The sequence below is a fragment of the Somniosus microcephalus genome, chromosome 10 (genome assembly GCF_052327205.1).
Source record: "Somniosus microcephalus isolate GS21.2 chromosome 10, FLI_Smic_1.0, whole genome shotgun sequence".
NCBI lineage: Eukaryota > Metazoa > Chordata > Chondrichthyes > Squaliformes > Somniosidae > Somniosus > Somniosus microcephalus.
The window spans coordinates 202325962-202341912 of record NC_140996.1 but is presented as its reverse complement, the minus strand read 5'-3'; the positions used below and the strand labels follow the sequence as shown (position 1 = coordinate 202341912).

The window sequence follows — 15951 nt, the reverse complement described above, 5'->3', positions numbered from 1 at the left end:
ACTAACCCTTTATTCACAGAATCACAGAAACCCCACAGTGCAGATAGAGGCCATTTCGGCCCATCGAGCCTGCACCGACACATATCCCACCCGATCCCTGTAACCCCTACACCAACACATATCCCACCCTATCCCCGTAACCCCACGTATTTAATCCCCCTAACACTAAGGGTCAATTTATCATAGCCAATCAACCTAACCCGCACATTTTTGGACTGTGGGAGGAAACTGGAGCACCCGGAGGAAACCCACGCAAACACGGGGAGAATGTGCAAACTACACACAGACAGTCACCCGAGGCCGGATTCGAACCCGGGTCCCTGGCGCTGTGAGGCAACAGTGCTAACCACTATGCCACCGTGCTGCCTTATTCTGCTTGATTTAAGAAGCAACAAGGGTGTAAAACAAAATAAAACTAAACAAGTAGATCTCCTTTAGACTCTCACTCGAAGGTCCAGTCGGTCCTGGGTTCAAATCTGCCCAGCTCACTCCGAAACCGAACAATTTTTTTAACAGACTAATTGCAAAACAGCATCTGCTGTTAACGGATAACATGGGCCTATCACAGCAGGCTGCATTCTCCAATATTTGGGCGCGTGAGTGCCATTTAATGTAAAATCTAGCATATTAGTCACACCAGTACAAGAGCCGTATAACTTGTGGCACAAGTTGCACTCAGAGTTTTGCTGGTCATGAAAATGCTCACAAAAGGTGCTACCTATATACTGGATTTTACGGTATATCTTGACTACTCCTGACCATCGAGAAGGAGTCAATGTAACGGTTCCACCAGTTGGACAATGTGAAAGCCCAATCAGATCACAAGTTTTGGGTCAAGATGGTCTAAACCAATCTGATCAGTTTTCTCCAATTGGTGCGCAAAATGGGGGGGAAGGCTCAAATTTATATTATAAAACAACTGGCAATAACTGATGTGATATCATCACGTTAGACAGCAACATGAACAAAGCAGTAACTATCCCAGTATCTCACTGTGTTAATGTTTGCGATCACTCAATGATATCATCCTTTCTGCTGCTCAAGGACATTGGAAGCTGTGATAAGCTCCAATTTAAACAAAGCTGCATCATATTCAACACAATTTACAAAAATAACTAGTGATATATAAGCTGGAAGGAGTGAAAGACAGAAAAACACAACTCTGAAGTGCTGGTGATTCATATAAAAGAAAAAAGTATATTAGCTTCAACATTATTTGAATCTGTCGATTCCACTTTAGAACCGCTGGCCGTCATTTCATTTATTCTCAGGGCTTTCCCCAGCTTTTCTATGAAAAGAATGAATGTTGGGCTTAGCTACTCTTGAGCCTGAGTGCCAGATGATTATGACCCAGTTTTTGAGAACAGAAAAACGCAAGAATCACCAACAATTGTATAGGAACACAAGTATGGGAGAATGCAGGGGAAATGTGTTCTTGAAAAGTTGCTTTATTAGGCAACAAAATATGGATCTACTTGTATTTCAGGTAAATGATAACTTTCTCCCATCTCGGAAGACAATATAGAAGTGCGACAGCAATCAAGTGAGATAGGTGGCAAAACATTGGACCATGGAGCGGTTAACACATGGGGCCACACCAATGATTCCTCACATCTTGTGTTGCTCATCTCAGCCATACTGTTGGAGAAGCCACCAACTAAGGCTAGTGAAGCTTCTCACCTTCCCCCCCACCCCACCAAGCGATCTGACAGCAAGTCACCGGGAGCTTGTGCACCACCAAGAGTAACATAGACAGAAGCCTGAGCGCAGAGCTCTATTACACCTTACTGCTGGGGTCAGGGAAGTCTAAAGAGAATTTTTTTATTATCAATTAAAAAGTAGAACTGACTATATCACTGACAGTGGTATAGCACTTGGGGGGCGGGGAGGAGACAACTCTGCATGTGCCCTCTCTGTTAGTTGGAATATCTTCAGGAGGTGGTGGTGCCTCTCAAGCCCGTTCCACCATTCAATCAGATCGTGGTTGATCTGTACCTCAGCTCCATTTATCTGCCTTTGACCCAAATCCCTTGATACCCTTACGAAACAAAACTCCATCTGCCATAGTTTTCCCACTCACTTAATCTGTTGATGGGGGTAGTGAGGTTGATGCTGTGTATATGGACTTTCAAAAGGCTTTGACAAAGTACCAAATAATAGACTTGTAAGCAAAATAAAAGCTTATAGGATTAAGGGGACAGTGGCAGTGTGGATACAAAACTGGCTAAGGGATAGAAAGCACAGAATAGCAGTGAATGGTTGTTCTTCAGATTGGCGGGAAGTAAACAGTGGTGTTCCCCAGGGGTCGGTAGTAGGACCACTGCTCTTTTCTGATATATATTAAATGACCTGAACTTGGGTATACAGGGCATAATTTCAAAGTTTGCAGATGACACAAAACTCAGAAATGTCGTAAACAATGAGGAGGATAGTAACAGGCTTCAGGACATAGACAGACTGGCAAAATGGGCAGACACATGGCAGATTAAATTTAACGCAGAGAAGTGCGAAGTGATACATTTTGGTAGGAAGAATGAGGGGCAATATGAACAAAATGGTACAATTTTAAAGGGGGTGCAGGAACAGAGAGACCTGGGAGTGTATTTACACAAATCTTTGAAGGTGGTAGAACAAGTTGAGAAGGCCATTCAAAAAGCATACAGGATCCTTGGCTTTATTAATAGAGGCACAGAGTACAAAAGCAAGGAAATTATTCTAAGAACATAAGAAATAGGAGCAGGAGCGGGCCATTTGGCCCCTCAATCCTGCTTCGCCATTCAACAAGATCATGGCTGATCTTTTACCTCATCTCCACTTTCCTGCACTATCCCCATATCCCTTGATTCCCTTAATATTCAAAAATCTATCGATCTCTGTCTTGAATATACTCGACAACTCAGCCTCCACAGCCCTCTGAGGTAGAGAATTCCAAAGATTCACCACCCTCTGAGTGAAGAAATTTCTCCTCATCTCAGTCCTAAATGGCTGACCCCTTATTCTGAGACTGTGACCCCTGGTTCTAGACTCCCCAGTCAGGGGAAACATCCTCCCTGCAACTACCCTGTCAAGCCTTGTTCTAAACTTTTATAAAATGCTGATTAGGCCTCAGCTGGAGTATTGTGTTCAATTCTGGGCACTACACTTTAGGAAGGATGTCAAGGCCTTTGAAAAGAGATTTACTAGAATGGTACCAGGGATGAGAAACTTCAGTTAGGTGGAGAGACTGGAGAAGTTGGGGTTGTTCTCCTTATATCAGAGAAGGGTTTGGATACAGTAAATACGGAGAAACTCCTTCCAGTGGCAGAAGGGTTGGTAACCAAAAGACACAGATCTAAGGTGATCGGCAGAAGAACCAGAGGCGACACGAAAAGAACATTTTTTACGCAGCGAGTTGTTGTGATCTGGAATGCACTGCCTGAAAGGGTGGCGGAAGCAGATTCAATAGTAAATTTCAAAAGGAAATTGGATAAATGCCCAAGGGAAAAAAAATTGCAGGACTATGGGGAAAGAGCAGGGGAGTGGGACTAATTGGATAGATCTTTCAAAGAGTCGGCATAGACATGATGGGCCGAATGGCCTCCTTCTGTGCTGTATCATTCTATAATTCTATGTCGACCCTTTGCAAATTCCTGCTCCCATCCACACAATTTATACCACCTCCTAACTTGGTGTCATCTTCAAACTTGGATGTACAACTCCCTATTCCTTTATCCAAGTCCTTGACATATATAATGAAAAGCTGAGGCCTCAGTGCAGATCTCCAGGGCACATCACTTGTAATATACCACCAGAGTACTACTCTCTGTCTCCGACCTGCAAACCAATTACCAACCTATGTCATAAGGTTAGCTCCAATTCCACGTGCTTTCATTTTTAATAATAATCTCTTGTGCAGAATCTTATTAAATGCCCTCGAAGTCCATATTGACAACACCCCATAGACCCTCTCCGATGTTAGTGACCTTCTCAAAAAATTCAACTACAATAGTCAAACATGACCTAGCCTTCACAAATCCATGCTGACTCTGATCAGCACGTATTTGTCCAAGTGTTCAGTCATTCAAAGACTAGCATACACCCCAAGGGGTCGATTTTGTCGAACCTGTCGGGAAGAAGGCGGGACTTCCCCTTTCGAGTTTCTGACCCGCCTACTTCGACGTCCGACCAATCCGCGCGATTTCCCCTTGATTGACCTTGTTGAGCCCGCCCAGCGGGCTCAGCAGGCCAATTAAGGGCCACCCGGCAACAGGTGATGTCACAGACTGAAATTTCATCCGTCAAGATTTCTGACAGATGAAATATCAGTGTTTCACAGCTGTTTGAAGCTGTCAAACACTGACAGTCTGATTTCTAAGATGAGTCCTTCTGCGCAGGCTCATTTAGAAATCTCAGCAGCACTGAAAGCTGAAGGCTGTCACTTTTGGCAGATCGCAGCTGTTCAGCTTTCAGTCCTGGCTGAGTGCTGCACTCCCGATGGCTACAGGAAGAAAGGCTGTTAAGGTAAGTAAAGGTAAGTAAAAGTTCTTTACACACTTTAGACACACCAAACACACTTACCTTTACACTCATGCACCCATCACTCACCTGAGCACTGACATCACGACCCCTCCAACTCATTCAACCCGACGGCCCGCTGCTCTAACTTGGCGTGGTTTGGAGCCGTCGGGAAACCCACACAAAACCCCTCAAAATGGGGATTAGGCTAAAAATAGGCAGTTAATTGGCACTAATCCCTTCCCACCTGGTTTCGGCGGGTCCCAGTGCGGGGCAGGTACCCACTGCCCCTGAAACTTACGTGGGGCGGGGTTTTGGGCGGGATGGTGTCGGGACCCCCAAAGTCGGGATTCCCCCCCCCCCCACACGCCTGAAACCCCGCCTGATGGCTCCCCGAAAAACTAGCTCCAAGTCTCTCTTCCTACACCCCCATTAAAATTGTACCATTTAGTTTATATTTCCTCTCCTCATTCTTCCCAGCAAAATGCATCACTTCACACTTCTGTGTTGAATTTCATCTGCCATGTGTCTGCCCATTTCACCAGTTTGTCTATGTCCTCCTGAAGTCTGTTACTATCCTCCTCATTGCTTACTACATTTCTAAGTTTTATGTCATTTGCAAACTTTGAAATTATGCCCTGTATACCCAAGTCCAGGTCATTAATTTCCTACTTTACAACAGTGACTACACTTCAAAAAGTACTTCATTGGCCGTAAAGCGCTTTGGGACATCTGGTGGTTGTGAAAAGTGCTTCCCACAACTGATGTTAAATTGATAGGTCACTACTTTTCTGATTTCTCTCTCCCTCCCTTCTTATATAATAGTGACATTTTCAATTATTTAAATCTAAAAAAGGAACAATTCTCAAATCTAGAGCGCTTTGGAAAATTATGACTATCGCATTTGCAATTTCCTCACCTATTTCTTTTAATACCCTGGGGTGGAAACCATCAAGTCCTGAAGGCTTGTCCACCTTAAGTCTCATTATTTTCTCCATTACCTTTTTTTTAAACTGCTATTTAATTCACTATGTTCCTCCCTTGACTTATTTTAGGTTCCTTGTACCACTGGTATTTTGTTCTCTTCATCCAATGTGAAAACGGATACAAAGTACTCATTTAACAGGTCTGCCATTTCCTTATTGTTCATTATAGTCCCTCTATCTTTATATATTTCTAAAAAAGTTAACTTTGATATTCCTTGCAAGTTTTTTTTCCCCCCAATTCCCTTTCTGTGTTGCTTATTACTTTCTTTCTTTGCTGCTTTTTAGAGCTCTCCTAAATTTCTGGCTTTCCACTTTTTCTTGCATTTGTGCAAGCCTTTTCTTTTCGCTTGATACGGCCTGAGTTTATAACTTTGCTACAGTTAGCACACAAAGGAAACCTTCACTACTTGCTGGCAGATCAAGAGGCCCTCACCTCTGCCCAGCACAGCGATATCAGAGGTAACTTGGATGCAAATCATGCATTGTGGAGAGCTACCAGGGTCGTAACCCAAGTCGTTTTATATTTGGCTGTGGTCGTGCCCTCTGCTGTAACCAGATTTTTTCACAAAGGGGTGGGGGCAGGCATCCATCTGGGAGGACCATCCTACCTACCTGGGTGAAAGAGGAGACAGGGGGTCTGAGAGAGAAAAAATGGAGTTTAAAAAAAATATACACAAAGTAGATGGCAGGTTAAACATTTCAGGACAACAGCAGCAGTTTTTAAAAATCAGATCCAAGAATAACATAAGCTCAAAATGTTCCACTTTCTTCAGTGTAGGAGGCATGTTCCATGTATTTGATATATTATTTTCCTGTCATTTTAAGGGGAGGGGGGTTAATAGCTAATCAAAAATGGATTTAAAAATTAAAAATTAATAAGTCTCTCAACAATAAAAAGGGTTAAGAGAGAAAATTTTGACAAAATGTTCTGAACGGCTAGACCCCAGCATTGTCATGGTAACGACTGCAGAAACTAGGAGCCAGTGTGAGTTTAACCCTTCCATTGTCAAATTTTGACAAGACTGGTCTGGACAGAATTTTTTTTTTTTTTAAATGATCAGTCATAAGCTAATGAATCTGCTGTGGCATTGTTGGCAGTGGGTCAGAGAATACACTGTTTTGAAATAGGTGTGTGCAAATTATGACTGGAAGATCTCAATAATGGGTTAGTATTCATCTCAAAAAGCCTACCAGCAGAAACTGCGGATCTGCTGATGACAGTATGTCACTGCGTTGTGACTGGGGAATTGCAGGACTAGAGACCACTGTTAGTCAAAGGGACGCTATAACTCTACAACAACAACTTGCATTTATATAGCGCCTTTAAAGTAGTAAAAAGTCCCACGGCGCTTTACAGGAGAGTTATAAAACTAAATTTGACATCGAGCCACGAGATGTTTGGACAGGTGACCAAAAGCTTGGTCAAAGAGGTAGGTGTTAAGGAGCATCTTAAAAGGAGGAGAGATGGGTGCAGAGGTTTAGGGAGGGAATTCCAGAGCTTAGGGCCTTAGCAGCTGAAGGCACGGCCGCCAATGATGGAGCGATGAAAATCGGGGATGTGCAAGAGGCCAGAGTTGGAGGAGCACAGAGATCTCAGATGGTTGTAGGGCTGGTGGAGGCGACAGATATAGGGATGGGCGAGGCCATGGAGGGATTTGAAAACAACGAGGAGAACTTTAAAATCAACAGTACTTCATCAGACAGAGACAGCACTCTTAAGATAGATATAAATATATGAGCAGTCACCCTCCAACATAATCGGATCAATATCCTTATTTTATGCTTAATTATTTATTTAAATTGCTTCTTTCCTCTTGCACAGAAATCTGTCCAACATAGATACTGGCATGAGTAAATATTGGGGGGAGGTATGGAGATAGTCGGGTAAACAGAAAGGGTCAGGAGAAAGGTTGGGACCGCCTCAGAAGATCTTTTTTTTTACATATTGCACATTTGATCACCATAACATTATGCTTGGGCATTTTTTTAAATTAATTTCTAAATTGACTCTTGCTTGCATTTTTGTCATTTGGAATTAGGAATATAGGAACAGAAGTAGGCCATTCAACCCCTCGAGCCTATTCCACCATTCAATGAGATTGTGGTGGATCTGTATCCTAACTCCATCCACCCGCCTTGGCTCCATATCCCTTAATATCCATGGCTAGCAAAAATCTATCGATCTCAGATTTAAAACTATTAATTGATCTAGCATCTACTGCTTATTGTGGGACAGAGTTCCATATTTCTACCACCCTTTGTGTGAAGAAATGTTTCCTAACTTCTCTCCTGAATGGCCTGGCTCTGATTTTTTAAGGTTATGTCCCCTTGTTCTAGACTCCCCCACCAACAGAAAAAGTGTCTCTCTATCTACCCTCTCAATTCCTTCAAAATCTTAAAACCTCAATCAAATCACCCCTTAACCTTCTATATTCCAGGGAATACAAGCCTAGTTTATGTAACCTCTCCTCATAATTTAACCCTTGGAGCCCTGGTAGCATTCTGGTGAATCTGTGCTGCACTCCTTCCAAGACCAGATATATTCCTTCTAAGGTGTGGTACCCAGAACTGTACCCAGTACTCCAGATGTGGTCTAACTAGGGCTTTGTATAGCTGTAGCAGAACTTCCTCCCTTTTATATTCTAGCCCTCTAGTTATAAAGGCTAACATTCCATTAGTCTTTTTGATTCATTTTTGTACCTGACTACTACCTTTTAGTGATCTGTGTACATGGACCCCTGAATCTCTTTGGACCTCCACTGTTCCTAGCTTTTCACCACTTAAAAAAATACTTTAGATCTACCCTTTTTTGGTCCAAAATCGATGACCTCACACTTACCTGCATTGAAATCCATCTGCCAGTTTGCCCGCTCAGTTAATCTATCAATGTCCCTTTGTAATTTTATGCTCCCGCTTACTTGCTATGCCACCAATCTTTGCATCATCGGCAAACTTGGATATTTGGCTCTCTATTGTGTTATCCAAGTCATAGTGAATAGTTGAGGCCTCAGTACAGATCCTTGTGGGACACCACCAGTTACTTCCTTCCAATTCGAGTGCATACCCATTATCCCTACTCTCTGTCTTCTACCGCCTAACCAATCTCCTAACCAGGTCAATAATTTGTCTTCAATTCCATGAGCTTTAATTTTAGCTAATAGTCTCTTATGTGGAACCTTATCAAATACCTTCTGAAAGTCCATATAAAATACATCCAGATAGTCCCTTGTCTATTACTTTAGTTACTTCCTTAAAAATTCAATTAGGTTCATTAGACATGACCTACTCTTTACAAATCCATGCTGGCTCTCTCTAATCAGCTCAAATTTCTCTAAGTGCTCAGTCACTCTGTCCTTAATTATAGATTCCAATTACTTCCCCACAACAGATGTTAGACTAACAGGTCTATAATTTCCTGGTTCCTCTCCTTTGCCTTTCTTAAATAATGGAGTTACATTCACAATTTTCCAATCTAAAAAAGGGACAATTCCTGAATTGAGAACTTGGGAAGATTATGGCTAAAGCATCTGCAATTACAATTTTAACTGCAGCAGATTCTCACAGAATCATTTCTGTTTCAAGCCTATACAATATTTCAGAAACTAGGCAAAGGTTACCAGGTACAGTATTGGGGTTACTAAAGAGATAGATGTGCCCTCAAAAGGCAACTCGTTCAAAACCTGGCCTTAGTTTGTGCCAATGAAAGAGGTACATGTTGATAATGTCCTTTTTTTAATGACGAATAGCACGTTAACTGATCAATCAATATATAACTGACATTGTTTTTCATTCTATTCATGCGCCAAGCACAAATAGGAATAATTATTCCCAGCATGCATCATTCAGCCTGCCCGAGTCAAAGATCATTACAAGAATTACATACGCAGACCATATAGATTCAATACGATACAAAAGTCTTTTTTTTTTAAAAACATATTACAAATCACACAAATATTCATTTGAAAAACAATAACTTTGTATGTATTAACTGCAGGACATGGTTAAAGAAGTCCCACTCTGTACTGACAACAACCTCAAGGTGAACATTGCTGCTTATTCCTGAACCAGCATCAGAAAGAAACATGACTGCAGTCGGCCGATTAACCTGTAATGAATTCTCAACAAGCCCTTCAGAATCAAACGCTTTTCTGTTTCCATACCAGTGAAAGACTCAATGTTTCCGGTTACATACAGACATAAGTGCTATGCGCAAACATGATATATGTCATCCTCTCGAACATGATTATAATAAAAGCTCTACATTTTATATTTACAGACTTGAAGAGTAGAGGCAGGATCTGTTCCAAAATTGGGTCCATTCTTTGCCCGATCCTGTTAGATTCAGATCACTCAGGCTGCATTCGTGTATGAGGTGGTTATATTACACTATAATATACCTTGATAAATTCAATCATGTAATAAATCAACAACACGAGTGGTTTCAAATGGAGAATTTTAATCCCCTTTTCACTTGAACAGCTTTTTAGTAGAACGTTATAATAGTATAATTATTGATATTTTGTGACACAATGCAGTACATTACATGTAGCCTTAGAAGTGAGAGTTTTTCCCACTATGGATGGTTCTTTTATTGGAACAGTTTTCAGCCCTGGAGAAGAGTCGTACATTAACCTGTCGTTTCTCTTTATACATGCTGACTGACCTGCTGTGTATTTCCAGCATTTTCTTTTTTTATTTTGGGTTTCCAACAGTTGCAGTTTTTTTCTTTTTCTTTCTTCTGGCGGGACAGTTTTCGGGGGTCTAGCATAAAGCGTAGGCATAATTTCATTGCACGACAGACCAAGTGGCTATTTGCATATCGCACCCAAGCACCCGCCTACTTTCCTCTCAATGTATTCTCTTCTCAGCAACGTTCCTGGTACTGATTCTTCTAAATCCCTCGAACCCACATCACTATTTCACATGACAAACCACCACCGCCCCCCCCCCCCCCGCACCGAACAGTGCACTACTGAAGCCTGCGTTAAGCCTGTTCTTAACCTTGCTTCTACCTCTATGACTGAACATTTCTAATACAGTGCAAATGCTTTTGCTTTCACATTTCAGCCGCTTCACCCTACGATGACTCAAAAGGAACACGGTGATACCAAACTGGAGAACCCACTTGCTCTTCCGGCTCATGATTACACAGTCCAAATGTCACTGTTTACTTTTCGGTAAACCGCCTCATCCTTGCTCAGTCTCTACAAATCATCCCCGAATGCTGTAGGTTCAGAAGGAAGTCACAGGGTTTGTAGCAACGACTAAGTGTTTGGCAGCGCATGTAGCCTTGATAACATAGAAAATGGAGAACTCTAAAGATTTAAATATTGTGAAGAGCTGGTTAGCATTTATACATTGTCTCGACTTTGTACCTAGGGGTCAACAGTTGTCTTCGCTAGTCATACACGTGCATAGACAAGTCTGGCTCGTGCATCAATTGTATTTGTTTTTTCTCTTAGTAAAATCTCTTTGCCTTTTAAAAAAAATAAATACTGCAGCACAAATTTTGTTGCAGGGAACTAATTTTGGAATTTAGACAACTGTCAAATGTTGGCTGAATTCTAAAAATTAGGGGAAGAAACCCAGACTGTAACTATAACGGATCCTGTTGAGCTGAACATCAATTTTCCCTTCACTGTATTCCAAAAGGACTGCCTGATTCCAAAAAGTACACTATGTTTACAATAAAAACCATGCCCAAAAGTAAAAGCATGCCGTTTCTGCAAGAAAAGGTATTTTAACACCGCAGGAGGTTCAAATAAAAACTCAGTTAAAGGCCAAAACTAAATTTCATTGCGCGACATTTAACAGCACTTCCAGAGACCAAACTGATGCAAAAAGAAACATCTCAAAACAATACTCAACATAAAACAATCTGAAGCCCAGTTCACTTACCACTTGAGGTTTGCCTTTGATGATGCTTGCTCCTAGTTCCTCATTTGGTTTTGATAGGGAAGGCACTCGGGGTTCGGTGCTGGTTGGCGTACCAGGAGCAGAGACAGACAATTCCACTGGCGGTAGAATGGACGATTCCCCTTTCAAAATGTACTGCTTGGTGACGTCTTCCAAGGACGGAGTTTGTGCAAGGGGAAACTGCTTTCTAGATTGTCTTGTGGGTTCTGGGGCAGCAACGTGGACTGGCTGGCTACAAGACAAATGGGTTTCTGGGGCAATGACTTTGGAGGCAATGGGAACAAAATTGGCAGGCTCGCTCGTGTGCCTTATGTGCTTGGACGAAGGCCTCGTCTTGGGCGGTGGAGACTGGTCCATCTCACCCAACATCTCATACTTTCTACCCTCCTGTTGCGTGACCCTGTTATTACGCTTCTTGGAGCTGCGCCTCATTGATCGTGGAGATAGAACTTCTGCTAGCTTTGGGTGCAAACTGAAGTTCTGCAAATTAGCTTTATCCTGTTCCTCAATGACCTGCAAGGGCAGTGTGCGTTCAGACTGTGAACGGGGCTTCCTAACCTGCTTAGAAAATTCCTCCAGGTCCCCTACTTCATCTCTCTGCTCAGAAAGGATTGGCTCACTGCTAGATGCTGGAATCGCCTGTTCCATCTCAGTTATCGGTTCACTAGGACCCTTAAACCCTGGGGTACTCAACTCACCTCTCCGACTTGGGTCGCTGAGTGATTTTTTTTTCACCAACTTTCCATTACCTTTTTCATCGATCACTTTGTCCATCGTTCCCGGCTCTCTAACTATACGCTGGATCACGGTGTTGTAGTCCTTTAAGCCATCACTGCAAACTGACAAGTCACTGGCTGCGCTTCCTGTGCATTCGGATAAGGTAGTGGCTGAACATTCCAGGATGCCGCCTTTGACGGAGTTTAACGAGCCCAACAAGTTGCTGTCAACAGAGAAATTTTCAGTTTCTTCTGAGCATTTCCTATGTGGCATGGGGTCACTGAAAGATCTGTAGGTGTCACCACTGGATTCCCCGTTGCTTCCGTTGCTGGAATCAGATCCATTGCTGCCACCAGGAGGAAACTTCCTTCTGCGTCGAATAGAACTTGGAGTTGAAGGAGGATCCAGTGTAACTGGAGCAGCAGCTTTATTGTACACCACATCCCCTCCTATTGCGACACTCTCATAGCCAGTCCTCACTGCCGTCATTGCAGGAGCTATGTCTTTGCTGACAAGCAGCTCCTTTTTATCATCCTTACTAAGGCTGCTGGCTGGTTTTCGCGCCAACATGTGACTTGGAATTTCCTTGTCTAAGGTGCTGCTGGAGCCAGTCTCAGGCTCGGTAACAATTCCCTCGTCGGTCATGCTGGACTCAGGACCCGATAAATCGTCGGCCGATTTCCCACCAGATAAATTCTCCTCGGACCCTCCCTTTTTGACATTCTCGAGCTCTTGGTCTGCTGCAGCAACCAGCATTTCAGTGTCTGTCTGAAACTGGGCAACTTCCTCCGCACGTTTGCGACATTCCGTGTCCTTCTGATCGAGTTCGTGGGGAGATTCTTTCTGAGACCACATCATATTGATTTTCTCAAAAAGCTGCCCTGCTTCCTGGATGTACTGAACCTGCATGTCGACGGCCAGCATGTCCTCACTTCTCTGACTGACCCTGCCTTGGCTTTCCCCCTCCGAAGCAGAATCACAGCGCCCTATATTTGCAAGCATGGCTTCTGAATTACTGGGTTTCATTACATTGCGAGCTATAGGCCTGCGTGCCGTTGGCTTGTCAGAGTACGTGAAAGATTTGGCACGGCGTAGAGTCGCAGTGAGGTCTTTGAGGGTAGGACGTACACCCACAGACTGCTGGTTTAAAGAATGGAGTGAGCCCCTGCCTCTTCCCACTGAGGCAAGCTCATGCTGCCGCTTTGTGTTTTGGCACGGAGTGCCTCCAGTGCGACTGTGATTAACCCCATCACCGTCAAATTCCTCCTTTTCTTTTCTCCTCATCCTGAGCCCTGAAAAGTCCGATTTAAGAAAACTAAACAAAGTCAGTGTTTCAGATGCTATGTCAGGATTTGACATAGACTTTCTGTGCTTAGATTTATCAGTGCTACATTCATACTGCGGACTCACGCTCCCTGTTGAACCCTCGGTCATTACCTTGACAATCCCAAAAGGCAACTTAGGTCGAGAACGCACTGATGGTTTCAAATGCTTTGCTGTCTCATCTCCGTGGCCAAAGCTTGGTGATCGGTGCATGTTCAAACTCCCTTGAAAGCTCCTGCTTAATCCAGAATAGTGGTCTTCCTCCTTTAGTGTTTCAGTGCTGGAGTACCTGCTGCTGCTCCTGGAGCTGCTGGGACTCTGAAGGAAAGACTGGATGTTAACTTTTGCAACTCTGGAGACCATCGGTATGGGTGACCCTGAAGTGCTGTGAGGCTGGTTTGCAGTGGTGGGCGTTCCACTATCTCCAAGCAGTCCGAGAGACCTTTTATGGCTCTGTTCAACTTTGCTTGTCTGGCAAGCTGCTGAGACACAATGTTTCCTCTCACGTGCAGAACAGTCCAGTGCTGGGGAGGCTGCTTGCTGTGACTTCAAGCCTTCATCACTTTTACAAGAGAAGTGCTCCAACTGGCCAAGTCCAAGACCTCCTTCATGCCTTGCCAGGGATTCACCTAAGGGAACATCACTGTCAGACTCATCTTTACTCCCCACCACCACACTGGCTTTCTTCTTCCTCAGTGATCTTCTCTTGACATCCCTGTGGACCACAGGCTGGTCTTCCTCACTCCCAGAGGACCTGTCCTGGGACCTGCTAACCTTTCCAACTTTGCTGCTGCTGCAACAAGTGGTGTACTGCACCGGATCTCTGCTGTATGGCTCCTCGTCGCTAGAGCTCGCCTCAAAGCGAGTAGTAGTGGGGACAGCCTGTGGTTTGGAGCAGTTATGCGTGGAATGTAAACTATCTGATTCCTGTCTTCCCTCTTGTTTGTGTAGATCAGAGGAACGCCAAGGCAACCTCAGAGCTAATGGCAGGGAGCTGCGAGGCGGAGGCGGCGGGGGTGGGGGTTTGGAGCCGGGGCACCCGGTCTCACTCCAGCTCAGGGTCTTGTCCTCGCCGCTGGCTGGTGAGTGAGGGGCTGGCTGGCCGGCGGACCTGGTGGCTGCGAGTCTGGCCGGGCTGCAGGCACCTTCAGCCTGGGAGCACCTGGCTACCTGGCTGGCGACATCACTCTCGCCGAAAGCCTCCGGCCAGGGGAAAGAGCTGCTGGGATCAGAGGCATCGGCGCTCAGTCGGTGGGGCTTCCTCAAGCCGCTCTCCCCAAAGAGTTTGAGCATCTCGGTGACACTGGGCCAGTTGGCAGCTTCGCCAGAACTTGCGGAGAGAGATCGGTCCTGGTCGGCAGCGAGGAGCTGGTCTGTCTGCTCCTCCTCCAAGTCCATCCTCAGGCCACCTTGACCCCTCTGGTCACAACAGGCTGCCACATGACAAGGCGCCTCATCTCCCTCCCCGGGAGCCAAACCCTCAGCAAACCCGTCCAGGATCTCCGGGTCGCCCTGCCTTGCTTTCTCCTCCGCTGCTTTGCCCGCTGTCACCTGCTCGCCTTCTGCGGCTCTGCTCTGGGCTGAGGGTCTGGGGGCATTGGGAGGCGGGGAGGTCTCCCCACTGGTGTCAAACAACTCCGAGAGCTGGCGGATGGACGGCGCGATCTGGTGGCACCTCTTCACCTCTGGGCTGGGAACGTTGGCAGAAACCAGCTTGCAAACCGAGCGGATTTTGCTTGCAGACCTGGCGGACGTTTGCAGACTCCTTTCAGCAGAAGGCGAATCTGATGGAGGCTGGGCAGGACTTGGTAAAAATTTAGACTTCTGCTGGCTCTCATCATCAGCCGGAGTCTTGGCTTTCCACTCGCTCAAATATTTAAATGAAACACTTCTATAAACACTGACTTTTCTGCCTTGATCTTTTTCCGCCATCGTCTGTTTCCCACCCCCCCCTTTTCACATCCACTGCTGCACAAGTCGTTTTTTGCAACCCACCCAACACATTGTTGACCTATTTCTTCTCCCACCATCCACCCCCCCCCAACCCCCAGTTCGGCCCCAAGTTAATAAATACTCACAAAGCTAGTAAATAAAAGAACAATCCAAGCGAGAAAGGAACAAGCTTTGACCTTTCCGACACTTCTCCCGATTCTTGATCCCATCCATGCACTGCAAAAAAAGTTTTGCAAAAAAAGTTTTGCCAAAAAAAAAAGTTCAGCTCCAACTTTTCGCGCTGTGACCTAACTTTTTGAAACTGACTGGACGCCCCAGACACAATCCATTTCCACTCGGAAATCAAAGGCATTTTTTCGAGGTGCAGTCTCCCTTGCCGTTGCCCATTGATTATTTCTCTCTCTCTCTTCACCCCAACAATCTGCTGTCCACTTTTGCGTGACTTTTGTCTTTTTTTTAAAACATGCAAATAAACTGCACTAAAAGGGGCGGAGAAAGTCAACGGGGACGGCCTATGGGTGCAAATTTAGTAAAGGGAGGGGGGGGGAAATAAATTAAAAGT

At 44.6% G+C, this 15951-nt stretch overlaps 1 protein-coding gene across 1 annotated transcript in view; it reads right to left on the bottom strand.

The window, feature by feature from the left end:
* Positions 1-15425, bottom strand: part of arhgef17 (Rho guanine nucleotide exchange factor (GEF) 17) — a 504936-nt gene extending 489511 nt beyond the window's left edge. The window contains exon 1 of the mRNA XM_085999453.1: positions 11379-15425. Coding sequence (XP_085855579.1) covers positions 11379-15368 — 3990 coding nt within the window. The 5' untranslated portion in view covers positions 15369-15425. The remainder of the gene's footprint in view (positions 1-11378) is intronic.
* Between the last annotated feature and the right edge of the window lie 526 nt (positions 15426-15951).